At 50.5% G+C, this 14734-nt stretch overlaps 1 protein-coding gene across 15 annotated transcripts in view; it reads left to right on the top strand.

Annotated features, from left to right (window-relative positions):
• Window positions 1–14734, top strand: part of herc1 (HECT and RLD domain containing E3 ubiquitin protein ligase family member 1) — a 61809-nt gene that overhangs the window by 29677 nt on the left and 17398 nt on the right. For 5 of the 15 annotated variants that reach the window (XM_078085888.1, XM_078085881.1, XM_078085886.1 and 2 more), the window contains exons 17-39: window positions 17–208; window positions 689–913; window positions 1013–1186; window positions 1279–1393; window positions 1500–1620; window positions 5409–5580; window positions 6076–6400; window positions 6644–6761; window positions 7072–7123; window positions 7932–8203; window positions 8312–8527; window positions 8920–9040; window positions 9290–9527; window positions 9620–9792; window positions 10112–10267; window positions 10374–10480; window positions 10559–10669; window positions 10756–10929; window positions 11655–11894; window positions 11974–12057; window positions 12156–12718; window positions 13664–14246; window positions 14348–14606. In XM_078085888.1, the coding sequence (XP_077942014.1) occupies window positions 17–208; window positions 689–913; window positions 1013–1186; window positions 1279–1393; window positions 1500–1620; window positions 5409–5580; window positions 6076–6400; window positions 6644–6761; window positions 7072–7123; window positions 7932–8203; window positions 8312–8527; window positions 8920–9040; window positions 9290–9527; window positions 9620–9792; window positions 10112–10267; window positions 10374–10480; window positions 10559–10669; window positions 10756–10929; window positions 11655–11894; window positions 11974–12057; window positions 12156–12718; window positions 13664–14246; window positions 14348–14606 (4791 nt within the window). The remainder of the gene's footprint in view (window positions 1–16; window positions 209–688; window positions 914–1012; window positions 1187–1278; window positions 1394–1499; window positions 1621–5408; window positions 5581–6075; window positions 6401–6643; window positions 6762–7071; window positions 7124–7931; window positions 8204–8311; window positions 8528–8919; window positions 9041–9289; window positions 9528–9619; window positions 9793–10111; window positions 10268–10373; window positions 10481–10558; window positions 10670–10755; window positions 10930–11654; window positions 11895–11973; window positions 12058–12155; window positions 12719–13663; window positions 14247–14347; window positions 14607–14734) is intronic. The other 10 variants (XM_078085889.1, XM_078085885.1, XM_078085882.1 and 7 more) reach the window with 6 other exon arrangements.

Genomic DNA, 14734 nt, shown 5'->3' with positions numbered 1-14734 from the left:
CCCCCCCCCCCCCCAGACGTGGTCTACGTGTCAGCGGCCGGCAGCATGCTGTGTCAGATCATCAACTCGCTGCTGCTGCTCCCGGTGTCGGTGGCGAGGCCTCTGCTGACCCACCTGCTGGACCTGCTGCCGCCTCTGGACCGCCTCAACAGGCTGCTGCCCGCCGCCTCCCCCCTGGAGGACCAGGAGCTGCAGTGGCCCCTCCACGGTGAGCATGAGGCCCCCCCTCCCACGCATCGTAAACACTAGATATATAGATGTACAGTACCAGTTTGGACACACTTTGTTCTGTATATTGAGATATATTACACATGTTAGTACATATACTATACAACTGTATATTGGATGTTTGTGTATTGAAACCTGCTTTTACAGGTTACACAACATTATATCTACGGTGGTTTAGCTTACACTTTGACCTCATTTAACACTGATGTTCAGTGAAACAAGGTGGAATTTAGTTTGGATAGTTATAGTTGGTCTTTGCAGTAAAGATCAAATCTTTCTTCTAAGATTTAGCATCTCGATTTAATCATTTACTCATTCTGTGCTTGAGACTTTTGGGGCGGTTTGTGATGCACAAACGTGATTTAGGACTCTCTCATAGTTTTTGGCTCTAATCCCTGTCTGTGAGTCTGTAAACGCTTTTCACGTCTGCTGGCAGTAACTCACGCCCTGCGCCCCCCAGGTACGTCGGACTCGGCCGAGCCGGCCTCGGGGACGTCCCTGCCGCAGCTGGCGCTCTGCTGGGTGTGGCTGGTGGACCTGGAGAGGACGGTGGCCCTGCTGGTGGGCCGCTGCCTGGGGGGGATGCTGCAGGGGAGCCCGACCTCGCTGGAGGAGCAGGACACCGCCTACTGGCTCAAGACCCCCCTCTTCAGCAACGGCTTGGAGGTGGACATCCCGCAGCTCGGTAGGGGAGCCGACAGAGACGCTTTCACCCGCCTGCTGCGCTTTTGTGTTTTCCACATAGATGTGTTTCTTCTCTTGACCCCCTGCTGGCGTCCTGCAGACTCCTCCATCAGCTCGCTGCTGGAGGCGGCGCTGTCCGGGGACGAGGAGCAGAAGCCCTTGGACTCCACGCTGCGCCCCGACTTGAGCGTCCTGGTGGACCTGGCGCTGTGTTCCACCAAAGAGCCGGCCAACAGCCTCTGGATCAACATGCAGGACTACGGCATGAGCAAAGGTCCCCTCTCATGCGCGGAAACGGTGAATCTGGTGTTTTCGGGCCTGAGGCGTCCTGACCCTCAACTGGCTGTACTGTGTGTTCTGTTGCAGACTGGGACAACGCGTCTCTCAGCAACGAGAGCCTGCTGGACACCGTGTCCCGGTTTGTGTTGGCGGCCTTGCTGAAGCACACAGGGCTGCTGGACCAGGCCTGTGGGGAGGGCAGGTAACCCGATCTCTGTGGTCTCTGTGATGTGTGGAGCTTCTCCACACTGTGCCGCACTGACAGAGATAATCAGATGTCACAGGTGTATCTTCATGCCCCTCGTCAGGTACCAACCATCTAAGACCCTGGCGGAGGTCTATCGCAGTGTTTACAAGGTACGGAACCGCCTGCTGGCCTGTAAGAACATGGACTTCATCCAGACCAGATCCTCTTCTCGCGAGAGGAGGGTGAGTTCACCTTCTTTTCAGTCTTCTCGCACAAACAGTTGCATGTTGGGATGGATTTCACATTATCACATCCTCACATAGAACCAGTATCGTATGGGCCGCAGTCGCTCCGTACTACTGAGAACAAATTTATGTTTAAATGGGCAGGAGGACGCGAGATGTTACGTTAGCAGCTCAGCTAACGACTAACACATTCATTAAATCACATTGTGATGCGTCCGTAGAATTCATCCACCATCGGTACCAACCGCATCATGTCTTATCTTATGGTACTGCATCGTATACTATAGTATGATATCATAACTTATGTTGCAGTACAAGATGTCTTATCTTAATGTATCCTACGGTGTCTTAGCGTAATGTTTCTCATATTACTGTATCCTAGCGTAATGTTTCTCATGTTACTGTTTCTCATGAGGTCGGGCTCCCCTGTATCCTCGCGTAATGTTTCTCATATCACTGTATCCTTGCGTAATGTTTCTCATATTACTGTATCCTCGCGTAATGTTTCTCATGTTACTGTATCCTAGCGTAATGTTTCTCATGTTACTGTATCCTCGCGTAATGTTTCTCATGTTACTGTATCCTCGCGTAATGTTTCTCATGTTACTGTATCCTCGCGTAATGTTTCTCATATCACTGTATCCTTGCGTAATGTTTCTCATATTACTGTATCCTTGCGTAATGTTTCTCATGTTACTGTATCCTCGCGTAATGTTTCTCATGTTACTGTATCCTCGCGTAATGTTTCTCATGTTACTGTATCCTCGCGTAAGGTTTCTCATGTTACTGTATCCTCGCGTAATGTTTCTCATGTTACTGTATCCTCGCGTAATGTTTCTCATATCACTGTATCCTTGCGTAATGTTTCTCATGTTACTGTATCCTTGCGTAATGTTTCTCATGTTACTGTATCCTTGCGTAATGTTTCTCATGTTACTGTATCCTCGCGTAATGTTTCTCATATCACTGTATCCTTGCGTAATGTTTCTCATATTACTGTATCATCGCGTAATGTTTCTCATGTTACTGTATCCTAGCGTAATGTTTCTCATATTACTGTATCATCGCGTAATGTTTCTCATGTTACTGCATCCTCGCGTAAGGTTTCTCATGTTACTGTATCCTCGCGTAAGGTTTCTCATGTTACTGTATCCTCGCGTAAGGTTTCTCATGTTACTGTATCCTCGCGTAAGGTTTCTCATGTTACTGTATCGTTGCGTAAGGTTTCTCATGTCACTGTATCGTTGCGTAATGTTTCTCATGTTACTGTATCCTTGCGTAATGTTTCTTATATTACTGTATCCTCACGAATGTTTCTCATGTTACTGTATCGTTGCGTAATGTTTCTCATATCACTGTATCCTTGCGTAATGTTTCTCATATTACTGTATCCTTGCGTAATGTTTCTCATATTACTGTATCCTCACGAATGTTTCTCATGTTACTGTATCGTTGCGTAATGTTTCTCATATCACTGTATCCTTGCGTAATGTTTCTCATATTACTGTATCCTTGCGTAATGTTTCTTATATTACTGTATCCTCACGAATGTTTCTCATGTTACTGTATCGTTGCGTAATGTTTCTCATGTTACTGTATCGTTGCGTAATGTTTCTCATATCACTGTATCCTTGCGTAATGTTTCTTATATTACTGTATCCTCACGAATGTTTCTCATGTTACTGTATCGTTGCGTAATGTTTCTCATATCACTGTATCCTTGCGTAATGTTTCTCATATCACTGTATCATCACGAATGTTTCTCATATTACTGTATCCTTGCGTAATGTTTCTTATATTACTGTATCCTCACGAATGTTTCTCATGTTACTGTATCGTTGCGTAATGTTTCTCATATCACTGTATCCTTGCGTAATGTTTCTCATATTACTGTATCCTTGCGTAATGTTTCTCATATTACTGTATCCTCACGAATGTTTCTCATGTTACTGTATCGTTGCGTAATGTTTCTCATATCACTGTATCCTTGCGTAATGTTTCTCATATTACTGTATCCTTGCGTAATGTTTCTTATATTACTGTATCCTCACGAATGTTTCTCATGTTACTGTATCCTCGCGTAATGTTTCTCATGTTACTGTATCCTCGCGTAAGGTTTCTCATGTTACTGTATCCTCGCGTAATGTTTCTCATGTTACTGTATCCTCGCGTAATGTTTCTCATATCACTGTATCCTTGCGTAATGTTTCTCATGTTACTGTATCCTTGCGTAATGTTTCTCATGTTACTGTATCCTTGCGTAATGTTTCTCATGTTACTGTATCCTCGCGTAATGTTTCTCATATCACTGTATCCTTGCGTAATGTTTCTCATATTACTGTATCATCGCGTAATGTTTCTCATGTTACTGTATCCTAGCGTAATGTTTCTCATATTACTGTATCATCGCGTAATGTTTCTCATGTTACTGCATCCTCGCGTAAGGTTTCTCATGTTACTGTATCCTCGCGTAAGGTTTCTCATGTTACTGTATCCTCGCGTAAGGTTTCTCATGTTACTGTATCCTCGCGTAAGGTTTCTCATGTTACTGTATCGTTGCGTAAGGTTTCTCATGTCACTGTATCGTTGCGTAATGTTTCTCATGTTACTGTATCCTTGCGTAATGTTTCTTATATTACTGTATCCTCACGAATGTTTCTCATGTTACTGTATCGTTGCGTAATGTTTCTCATATCACTGTATCCTTGCGTAATGTTTCTCATATTACTGTATCCTTGCGTAATGTTTCTCATATTACTGTATCCTCACGAATGTTTCTCATGTTACTGTATCGTTGCGTAATGTTTCTCATATCACTGTATCCTTGCGTAATGTTTCTCATATTACTGTATCCTTGCGTAATGTTTCTTATATTACTGTATCCTCACGAATGTTTCTCATGTTACTGTATCGTTGCGTAATGTTTCTCATGTTACTGTATCGTTGCGTAATGTTTCTCATATCACTGTATCCTTGCGTAATGTTTCTTATATTACTGTATCCTCACGAATGTTTCTCATGTTACTGTATCGTTGCGTAATGTTTCTCATATCACTGTATCCTTGCGTAATGTTTCTCATATCACTGTATCATCACGAATGTTTCTCATATTACTGTATCCTTGCGTAATGTTTCTTATATTACTGTATCCTCACGAATGTTTCTCATGTTACTGTATCGTTGCGTAATGTTTCTCATATCACTGTATCCTTGCGTAATGTTTCTCATATTACTGTATCCTTGCGTAATGTTTCTCATATTACTGTATCCTCACGAATGTTTCTCATGTTACTGTATCGTTGCGTAATGTTTCTCATATCACTGTATCCTTGCGTAATGTTTCTCATATTACTGTATCCTTGCGTAATGTTTCTTATATTACTGTATCCTCACGAATGTTTCTCATGTTACTGTATCGTTGCGTAATGTTTCTCATGTTACTGTATCGTTGCGTAATGTTTCTCATATCACTGTATCCTTGCGTAATGTTTCTTATATTACTGTATCCTCACGAATGTTTCTCATATTACTGTATCCTTGCGTAATGTTTCTCATATCACTGTATCATCACGAATGTTTCTCATATTACTGTATCCTTGCGTAATGTTTCTTATATTACTGTATCCTCACGAATGTTTCTCATATTACTGTATCCTTGCGTAATGTTTCTCATATTACTATATCCTAGCGTAATGTTTCTCATATTACTGTATCCCCGCATAAGGTTTCCTTTTGGAGTGAATGTGTTCATGAAACAGATGTTTTTCCATCAATGTTTCCGTCAGATCTCAGACAACCAGGACTCGCTGGACCTGGACCCTCAGGAGCACTCCTTCACGCGCACCATCGACGAGGAGGCGGAGCTAGAGGAGAGAGCCGACCGGGAGAGAGAGGAGGGGCATCAGGAGCAAGACGACGAAGAGGACGACCGGGAACACGAAGTGATGACGGCTGGAAGTGAGTACGCCCGGCTGTGTTCATACGCTTCTGTGTGCTCGTCTGCAGGACTCTGCCCTCATGTATCAAGTAGGCGCGGCCTATTCAGTGATTTCTGAAGTTCTGAATTCAATGGTGATCTTAAATTCATTTTCTGTGACAAAGCATCCTTGTCCTGCACAGGATTTAATGTTTTTTTATTTGGTTTGAGATTTTAAACAATTTTAATATATAGACTAAAATATTTATTCACACTGTGATGAACGGTGTAGTTTTGGGGTCCAGCGGGTTCCTCAGAGGCCTCCACATGACACACAGCTGTAAATGAGCTCTTTGGATTGTAAAGTCAGCGTTGTAGTAGTCTGTAGTGTTGTAGTGTCTCTTGAGGAGTCGTTGCGGGGGCTCCGGCGGGGACCTCAGCAGCTGACAGGAAGTGTTTTGTGCGGCTGCTGCCCGTCCTCTAACCCAGCGTCTTGTGTGTGTCGTATTTGTGTATGTGCATCTTGCACCACACAGAAATCTTTCAATGTTTTCTCTCAGCGCGGGAGGTGGCTCGCAGTCGGGACAGAGAGCGGGCCAGCAGCAGCACGGGACTCTGCTCCGGCTCCGCCTCCAGGAGCGGGGGCGTGGGAGGAGGGGAGGAGGACGCCGTCCCGTCCCAGGAGGGCAGGAGGGGCAGCTCCGGCCTCCCGGAGGGGCAGGACCTGTACACCGCCGCCTGCAACTCGGTGATCCACCGCTGTGCCCTGCTGCTGCTGGGGGTCAGCCCTGTGCTGAACCAGGAGGAGGGGCAGAACCAGTCCGCCACGGGGACACCGGAGGGCCTGAGCTTTATGACCAGGTCAGAGCACCGTCGGCGGGGGGCGAGGGGGGATTCTGTGTTGTTACTACCAGCAGGAAAGCTTGTTTTACCTTCACTCCCTTTATTCACTTCATAAATGAAAGATTCGGCTTTGTAAAAACTACAGACACCACGTTTTAGATGGAGGCACAGGTCACAGGAGACAGATCTTATTATTATATTTATTATTAAAATCAGGGTTATCATTATTGTGTTTGTTTGTGCGTCTGTGTGTATTTTTAGGAGCGAGAGTCTGAGTGCAGAGAGCCGGTCGGTGCAGAGCGGCCCGGGATGCAGACTGAAGTCCAGGAGCGAGTCCGACATCTCTCAGCCCGAGTCCGACGAAGAAGGGTGCTCTCTGGTAGAGCGCACACACACACACACACTCAGACTCTCACAAACACACACACACACACACACACACACACACACACACACACACACGGACTCTCACACACACACACACACACACACACACACGGACTCTCACACACACACACACACACACACACACTCAGACTCTCACACACACACACACACACACACACTCAGACTCTCACACACACACACACACACACACACACACACACGGACTCACGGACTCACACACACTTGTCTCTGAGATCCGAAAGCCGCGTCACGCTTTTTTCTCTCCTTTGTCTCGTCTTCAGAGCGGGAGGAGGAACGTGGACCCGGACTTGGCGTTCTCTCACAAGAAGAGAGGTAAAGATAATTCTTGGGCCAGGATGATGATGATGACGATGATGATGGCGGGTCGTCAATCACGCGCTGCTCTTGTCTCTCCCGTCTCTCGGCTCCTCTGTGTAGTTTATTTGCTTCTTTTGGGCCAGTTGAGCCCCAAAGGCAAGAGGACCTCCAAGCAAGTACACGATGGCATGTTTCTTTCCTCTTGTTAGCTCATGACTGACACCCCCCCCTCCTCTCCATCCATCTGCCATGATGACGGCTCTGTCAAAGTCTACCTTCTGTGCTAATGCGCAGACAGCAAACAGGAAACCAACAGTTCATTCTGCTGCTTAGTTCATGTTTGTTACTCTGCACAGAAAAGGCTCGTTTCTGGTTAAGATTGAGATCTGTGAAGGTTTTCATAGAATTTACTGGTCGCAGAAATCACCAGAACTGATTGTTCAAAGGAACATTAGTGATGTTTAGAGTGGGGTTCTCCTCCAGAGGAACCGTGGAGAACCACAATCAGAGGAAACCACATCACTGTGTCCCTATTTTAACTTGGGGTCTTTCAGTCTGAATATGGAAAATACCATTTCACTTCTAGACTGCAGCATTTTATTTTCCTCCGGCGGGGGTCAGAAACCCGGTGCATTATAGACGGATCCATAATGGCTCATGAAGGCATTTCTCCATCTGACGAGCTCTCATAGCGTAACCAAGCTTTGCTCCTGAAGCGATACAAAGCAACGTGGCCCGTCTATCATAAAAGAGTCCCCTTGTGCATTTATGCATCTGAAAGACCCTCTCCCCCTTCTCCCTCCCCTCTCCTCCCTCTCCTCAGGCCTCCTCCACGGCTCCCCGGACTCCCTGGCCGAGTCCTGGTCCCGCGCCAAGCTGAGCCGCAAGCGGAGCTACGGCTCGGCGCTCTTCTACGAGGAGTCTGAGCTGGAGCTGAGCCGCTCGCTGGGCGTCCACGCGCTCATCGACAACACGGTCAGCTTCATCAGCGGCGACGTGGGCCTGGCTCCGGCCTTCAAGGAGCCGGAGGAGAGCATGTGCACCAGCCCGCAGGCCACCATCCTGGCCATGGAGCAGCAGCAGAGCCGGGCGCAGGTGAGGTCGCCGTCGCCGTTACAGTGCGGCTAACAACAATGTAGCAAACACATGTGACGCTGTTGGATCGTCTACCTGACCGCCCCCCTTTGTGTTTTCCTCTTTCAGCTGCGGTTGGAGGCGCTCCACCAGATCGTGGTGCTGATCACCAGCATGGAGGAGAAGGGCAGCCAGCTGGGGAGCGTGGAGCGGCCAGGGGGGGCCTTCCAGTCCTCCTCCCTGCTCACCTCCGTCCGGCTGCAGTTCCTGGCGGGTTGCTTCGGCCTCGGCACCGTGGGCGCCGGAGGGCTGAAGAGAGAGAGCGTGCAGCTGCATCACTACCAGGTTCATACACTATTTTCACACTCAGCTTTCAGCATAAACCGTATAAAATAAAAGGACATAGTTATCATGATCAATTCGTGCAATTTTGCTTAGACGTCCCCTGCTTTATGGTCTGTTTGACTCTAAATGGACCAGAATGTTCTAAATGAACATCACGCTGTATTGAAGAAGACTTGAAACTAGAGACTGAGACCATAAACTCATGTTTACAATGTTTACTGAGGGAATAAATACAGAGGAGTAGAATCATTTCCTCATAGACCTGCTGGTCACTACAGAGAATGCAGCATTATCACATTCGCTTTGACTACTTTAAAGAACCGAGGTTGCCTCTTGGTTCCCTGTAATGTCGTTGTGGGCACGTTAACTGTGTGTTCACTTCCTCTCTGCAGGATGGTGTAAAAGCAGCAAAGAGGAGCCTCCAGATGGAGATCCAGACCGCTGTTCATAAGATCTACCAGCAGCTGTCCGTCACCCTGGAGCGAGCACTGCAGGCCAACAAGCACCACATAGGTGACATTTATCAGGATGCAGTTATTCAGCTTGTGAAATCTACAAATAAAAGAAGCTCATCACTTAACTTCACTTAAGTCCCAGCGATCGTCTTTCACTTGTTCACGTGAAGCGGTTCTATTGGTTTGCGTTATTTCACTGGAGGTTTATTAGAAGAGTTAGAAAGCCTTTAGTTCTGTGCTGCTGTAGACATCAAGTCGTTCACAAACCAAACTACACCGCGTCTGATGCTCTCTCCCCCGTCCCCAGAAGCTCAGCAGCGCCTCCTGCTGGTCACCGTCTTCGCGCTGAGCGTCCGCTACCAGCCGGTGGACGTGTCCCTGGCCATCTCCAGCGGGCTGCTCAGTGTGCTGTCCCAGCTGTGCGGGACGGAGACGATGCTGGGACAGCCGCTGCAGCTGCTGCAGAAACCCGGAGTGTCTCAGCTCAGCACCGCCCTCAAGGTGGCCTCCACCCGCCTGCTGCAGATACTGGCCATCAGCACCGGGTAAGAGGCGCTGGGGGGAGGGGGGGGGATTAAGTATGTGCTGTGTGAACCCAAAGATCGCATCAACAGAACCCCTCTCTTTGGACTCGCAGGACGTACGCGGACAAGCTGGGTCCCAAAGTGGTCCAGTCGCTGCTGGACCTTCTCTGCAGCCAGCTGAAGAACCTGCTGTCTCAGGCCGGAGGCAGTCTGCTCTCTTCTGGAAAAGAACAAGACGACAGCAAAGAGGAGGACGCGGCGGACTCTGAGAAGAGAGACTTGAGAGGTGAGGACGTTTCGGTCTTGAGAGTACCTGCATAATACATGGATAGTATACAGATTATACTTGAATCATAAATGAATACTACAGGGACGGCACATGGATGATACACAAGTAGTAGTTGATAGTACAGGGATAGTGCATCGATAGTACCTTGATAGTACCTCGATAGTACATCGATAGTACCTTGACAGTACATTGATAGTACATTGATAGTACATGGGTAAAACATTGGAAAATGTTGGTCGTCCCTTTTCCCGCCTCCAGTGAGTCGTTAGTTTTTTATGATTGGTAACCGAAGGTCGTTCCTCGTCTCGCCCCCCAGCGCTGATCCGCAGGCAGCACACGGCAGAGCTGCACCTCGGAGACTTCCTGGTCTTTCTCCGGAGGGTGGTCTCCTCCAAGGCCATCCAGTCCCAGATGGCCTCCCCCAAATGGACCGAAGTGCTCCTCAACATCGCGGCGCAGAAATGCTGCTCAGGTACAACCAGCACTGAGGGGCGGGAGGGAGGGGGGGGGAGCGCTGTGCCTCATGTGGCCAGGCGGAGATACTCATCCACACTGGGGGGGGGCTGTTTGGTTTCTAGGGGTCCCTCTGGTGGGCAACCTGAGAACTCGGCTCCTGGCCCTCCACGTGCTGGAGGCCGTCCTTCCCGCCTGCGAGGCCGACATGGAGGACGAACAAACCACTCAGGTCGGCCTTCTTCGCCTCTGAGCGTGCGAGTCGTCGGTGGCGTGCGCCGAGCTGACGGAGTCTTGTTTCCTCCCGCAGGTGGTGGAGCGGCTCTTCGCCCTTCTGTCCGACTGCATGTGGGAGGCGCCCGTCGCCCAGGCCAAGCACTCGGTCCAGGTTAAAGAAAAGGTCCAGGAGCTCAAGCTGCAGGTGTGGTAATCGCCCCCCCACCACCACCCGCTCCCCTCCCAGACTCCCTCTTCCGCAGTTGTGACTGTTCCTCCTCCCCCACTTAGCAGGGCGAGTCGGAGGAGGAGGACGAGAACCTCCCCATCCAGGAGGTGTCCTTCGACCCGGAGAAGGCCCAGTGCTGCGTGGTGGAGAACGGCCAGGGCCTGACGCACGGCAGCGGGGGCAAAGGCTACGGCCTGGCCTCCACCGGCGTCTCCTCCGGGTGCTACCAGTGGAAGGTACGTGACCCCCCCCCCGCTGCTCTCACAGGCTCCGATGAACTCTTTAATGCAGATATGACGATTGCATTGACCTTTCACAATAAAAGCCCAAGAGATAACAGCTGTTAGCCAGATCTCAAATTCAGATTGCTCTGCATTATTAGGGTGCTGGTAGCTGCTCCTCTAGCCTTTTTAAGACTGTATTCACTTCCACAATGAGTATTTTCCATTATTGTGTTGTTAATTAGTCACACCCTCAATGTGACTAATATAGTTGTTGTTTTTAATTAACATTTACTACCTTTTACCCTCCTGCCAGTTACGTGGCAGCTGAGCGATCCATGAATTCACTTATAGGTGAAGGTTTCTTTCGTTCATCTTTTATAACATCAGTTGCGGAAGTTGTTTTCAACGTCTCTCCTGGTGTTTGTTCTGACTTGAGGGCCTTCGACACCACAGGAATGAAGCGTCCACAAGCGTTGTACAATATCTCTGCTCTCAGCGTTTTTTTAGTTCCTTTGTACCAGACATCAGCTGAATGTCCTCCACTGAATAATATAATAATCTGCAAAAAGGACAACAGCAAACGTCTGGTTATTTTCCCCTGTTGTCTTGTTGTCTATTGCCACACTGTCTACTGTCGCGCACCAACTGCCAAGACAAATTCCTTGTATGTTTGACATATTTTGGTAATAAATGTTTCCTGATTCCTGTTGTTGGATCACATCTCGCCTCCTCCGTAGTTCTACATCGTGAAGGAGAACCGGGGCAACGAGGGCACCTGCGTGGGCGTCTCCCGGTGGCCCGTGCACGACTTCAACCACCGCACCACCTCGGACATGTGGCTGTACCGGGCGTACAGCGGGAACCTCTACCACAACGGGGAGCAGACGCTGACCCTCAGCAGCTTCACTCAGGGAGACTTCATCACCTGCGTCCTGGACATGGAGGCCAGGACCGTCTCCTTCGGCAAGAACGGAGAGGTGAGACCCGCTAAACAACGGCGGAACACAAAAGAAGAGCCACGTGTCGTCCTCTGAACGCTGACTTGTGATCCTGCAGGAGCCCAAGTTGGCCTTCGAGGATGTCGACGCCACCGAGCTCTTCCCCTGCGTGATGTTCTACAGCAGCAACCCGGGAGAGAAGGTGACGTCCACATCCATCTCCTCCGCTGGGAGGAGATCCCATAACGTCCCCGTGTGTTTGTTGCTGCCTGTAACGTTTGTGTGTTGTACTTCCTGCAGGTTAAGATCTGTGACATGCAGATGAGGGGGACTCCTCGCGACCTCTTACCCGGCGACCCGGTCTGCAGCCCGACGGCCACCGTCCTGGCCGAGGCCACCACGCAGCTGATCCGCATCCTGCACCGCACCGAGCTCTGGACCCACTGCATCAACCGGACCATGACGGAGCGCCTGCACAAGATCAAGCCCTGCTTCAGAGAGGCCGCCGGCGGAGGGGGGGCGGGTGGGGGCCAGAGGCTGAAGAAGAGCCGCTCTGTGCAGAGCCGCGAGGAGCACGAGGCCCAGAGGGAGATCCAGGAGACGCCCGTCCGCACGGAGGAGGAGCGGGCGGGACGCCACGGCCGGCAGCACGGCCTGGGCGAGCTCTCGGAGCTCCACCTGCGGACGCTGTGCACGGAGGTGTGGCCGGTGCTGGCGGTGATCGGGGGAGCCGACGCCGGGCTGCGCGTGGGCGGGCGCTGCGTGCACAAGCAGACGGGGAGGCACGCCACGCTGCTGGGCGTGGTGAAGGAGGGCAGCACCTCGGCGAAGGTGCAGTGGGACGAGGCCGAAATCACCATCAGGTACGTGGGGGGCTTTCTCTGTGGTACCTTCTTCTGCCCCCTTCCTTTGTCCTTTTTATATGTTGCTGTTTCGTTATTTACTGGTATCCATTTACACTTGTGTGTACTTTATGCTGTGAGTTTATTCATTATTCTTGTGGATATTTTGACACTCATTTAATGTGCCGAGTCATCGCTTTCTGCTTTTAACGGAAGATCATCACATGAGCAGCGTGCACCAGTGTTCATTTCGTCGACGAAGACTATGACGAAAATGTTTAGTTAACGAACCTTTTTTCCATGACTAAGACGTGACGAAAACGATCTTAAAAACTATGACTAAATCTATTCTAACTTTCGTTAACGAGACGAGATGCACATGTTGGTGTATGACGAAGTCACGATACTTTTTTCCCCCTAAATTCGCACGCAGCTAACATGCAACAGGCAAAGTACGGCGGATGTTAACGCGTCATGATGACGTCATCCACCAACCCAGAAGGGAAGAAAAGGAGTTTAATGTGGCTGTTAAATGGGACTAAAACGATTACATTTTAGTCTAGTTTTCGGCGACTAAAACTAAGAAGGATTAAAATGACTAAATGTGACTAAAACTAATATGCATTTTTCGTCTAAAGACTAAGACTAAATCAAAAATACCTGCCAAAATTAACACTGGCGTGCACAAGCTCCTGCTGCTCAGAGCACGTTGACGCATTCAAACCTGATCACAATCGCCTGGATCTGAATCTAAAAAACTAGATTCAGATCCATCGGTGCTTCTAATGACCTCATGGCAGAAAGAAGGGTAGAGCTTCCTACACCGGCTGAACCCCCCCTGGACCCTCTGCATGCCCCCCCTCTCCTCGTTTCTCCTTCTGTCTCTCTCTCTGTCTCCTGCCCTGTTCCCTCACTGTGTGTTTCCTTCCCTTGTCTCCTTAAACTCTCCACTCCCTTCTATTAAAGCTTCCCAACTTTCTGGTCGCCTAGTGACACTCCGCTTTACAACCTGGAGCCGTGCGAGCCGCTGCCCTTCGACGTGGCGCGTTTCCGCGGCCTCACGGCCTCGCTGCTGCTGGACCTCACCTTCCTGACCAGCATCCACGAGGAGGCCGCCGCCAAGCTCGGCGCGCGGCGCCACGACAAAAAGCACCGCGGCGCGGCCACGCCGGGACCCGAGCCGCCAGCGCACGACGACAAAGCGGAGAGCCAGGAGCAGAGAGAACCCCCCGGCTCCGCGACCTCCGACCTGCGCGTGTCCCACAGCCTGGACGAGGTGAAGGCGCACGTGGCGCCAAACTCCAAGTCGGAGAGCGAGATCTCCTCGGCGGTCGGCGGGAACGATGCGCTCTTTGCCACGCCGCCACACGCCCCCGCCGAGGGGGGCAGAAAGAAAGGCCACGAGCACGGCCCCCGGGCCCACGAGGCCGGCGCCACGCAGTCGGAGATCCACGCCGTGCAGCTGTCCTACCTCTACCTGGGCGCCATGAAGGCCCTCAGCGCCCTGCTGAGCTGCAGCAAGTACGCCGAGCTGCTGCTCATACCGAAGGTACCAGATCACCTCCTCAAAGGGATTCCTTGTCATGGCGCATCATCCGGATCCCGCTCACCCCCTCCCCCCCTCTCTCTCCTCTGACCTCTTACCTCCAGGTGATACCCGAGGCGGCGGCCAGCGGCCACAACGCCGACCTGAACGCGGCGGCCGCCACCTCGCCGGTGTGCCAGGAGGAGGCGGAGATGCGGGCGGCTCTGCAGTTCCTCATGCGCCACATGGTGAAGCGGGCGGTGATGCGCTCCCCGATCAAGCGGGCCTTGGGCCTGGCCGACCTGGAGCGGGCTCAGGCCATGGTCTACAAGCTGGTGGTGAACGGGCTGCTGGAGGAGCCCAATGGAGGCAAGGCCCGGACCGGTGAGGGGGGCGGGGGGGGGGCTTATATGTAAAGAACGGAACCTCCTGCGTTAGCTGTTTCTCCTTTAGAGCAGATGAATTATGTTGTCGTGTGAGTGAATTACTATAAAATACATCTACATGTGTGG

The sequence above is a fragment of the Gasterosteus aculeatus genome, chromosome 12, assembly GCF_964276395.1.
Source record: "Gasterosteus aculeatus chromosome 12, fGasAcu3.hap1.1, whole genome shotgun sequence".
In the NCBI taxonomy this organism is placed as follows: domain Eukaryota; kingdom Metazoa; phylum Chordata; class Actinopteri; order Perciformes; family Gasterosteidae; genus Gasterosteus; species Gasterosteus aculeatus.
Note: the sequence above shows the minus strand (reverse complement) of the source record. Positions and strands in the feature narration are given on the sequence as shown.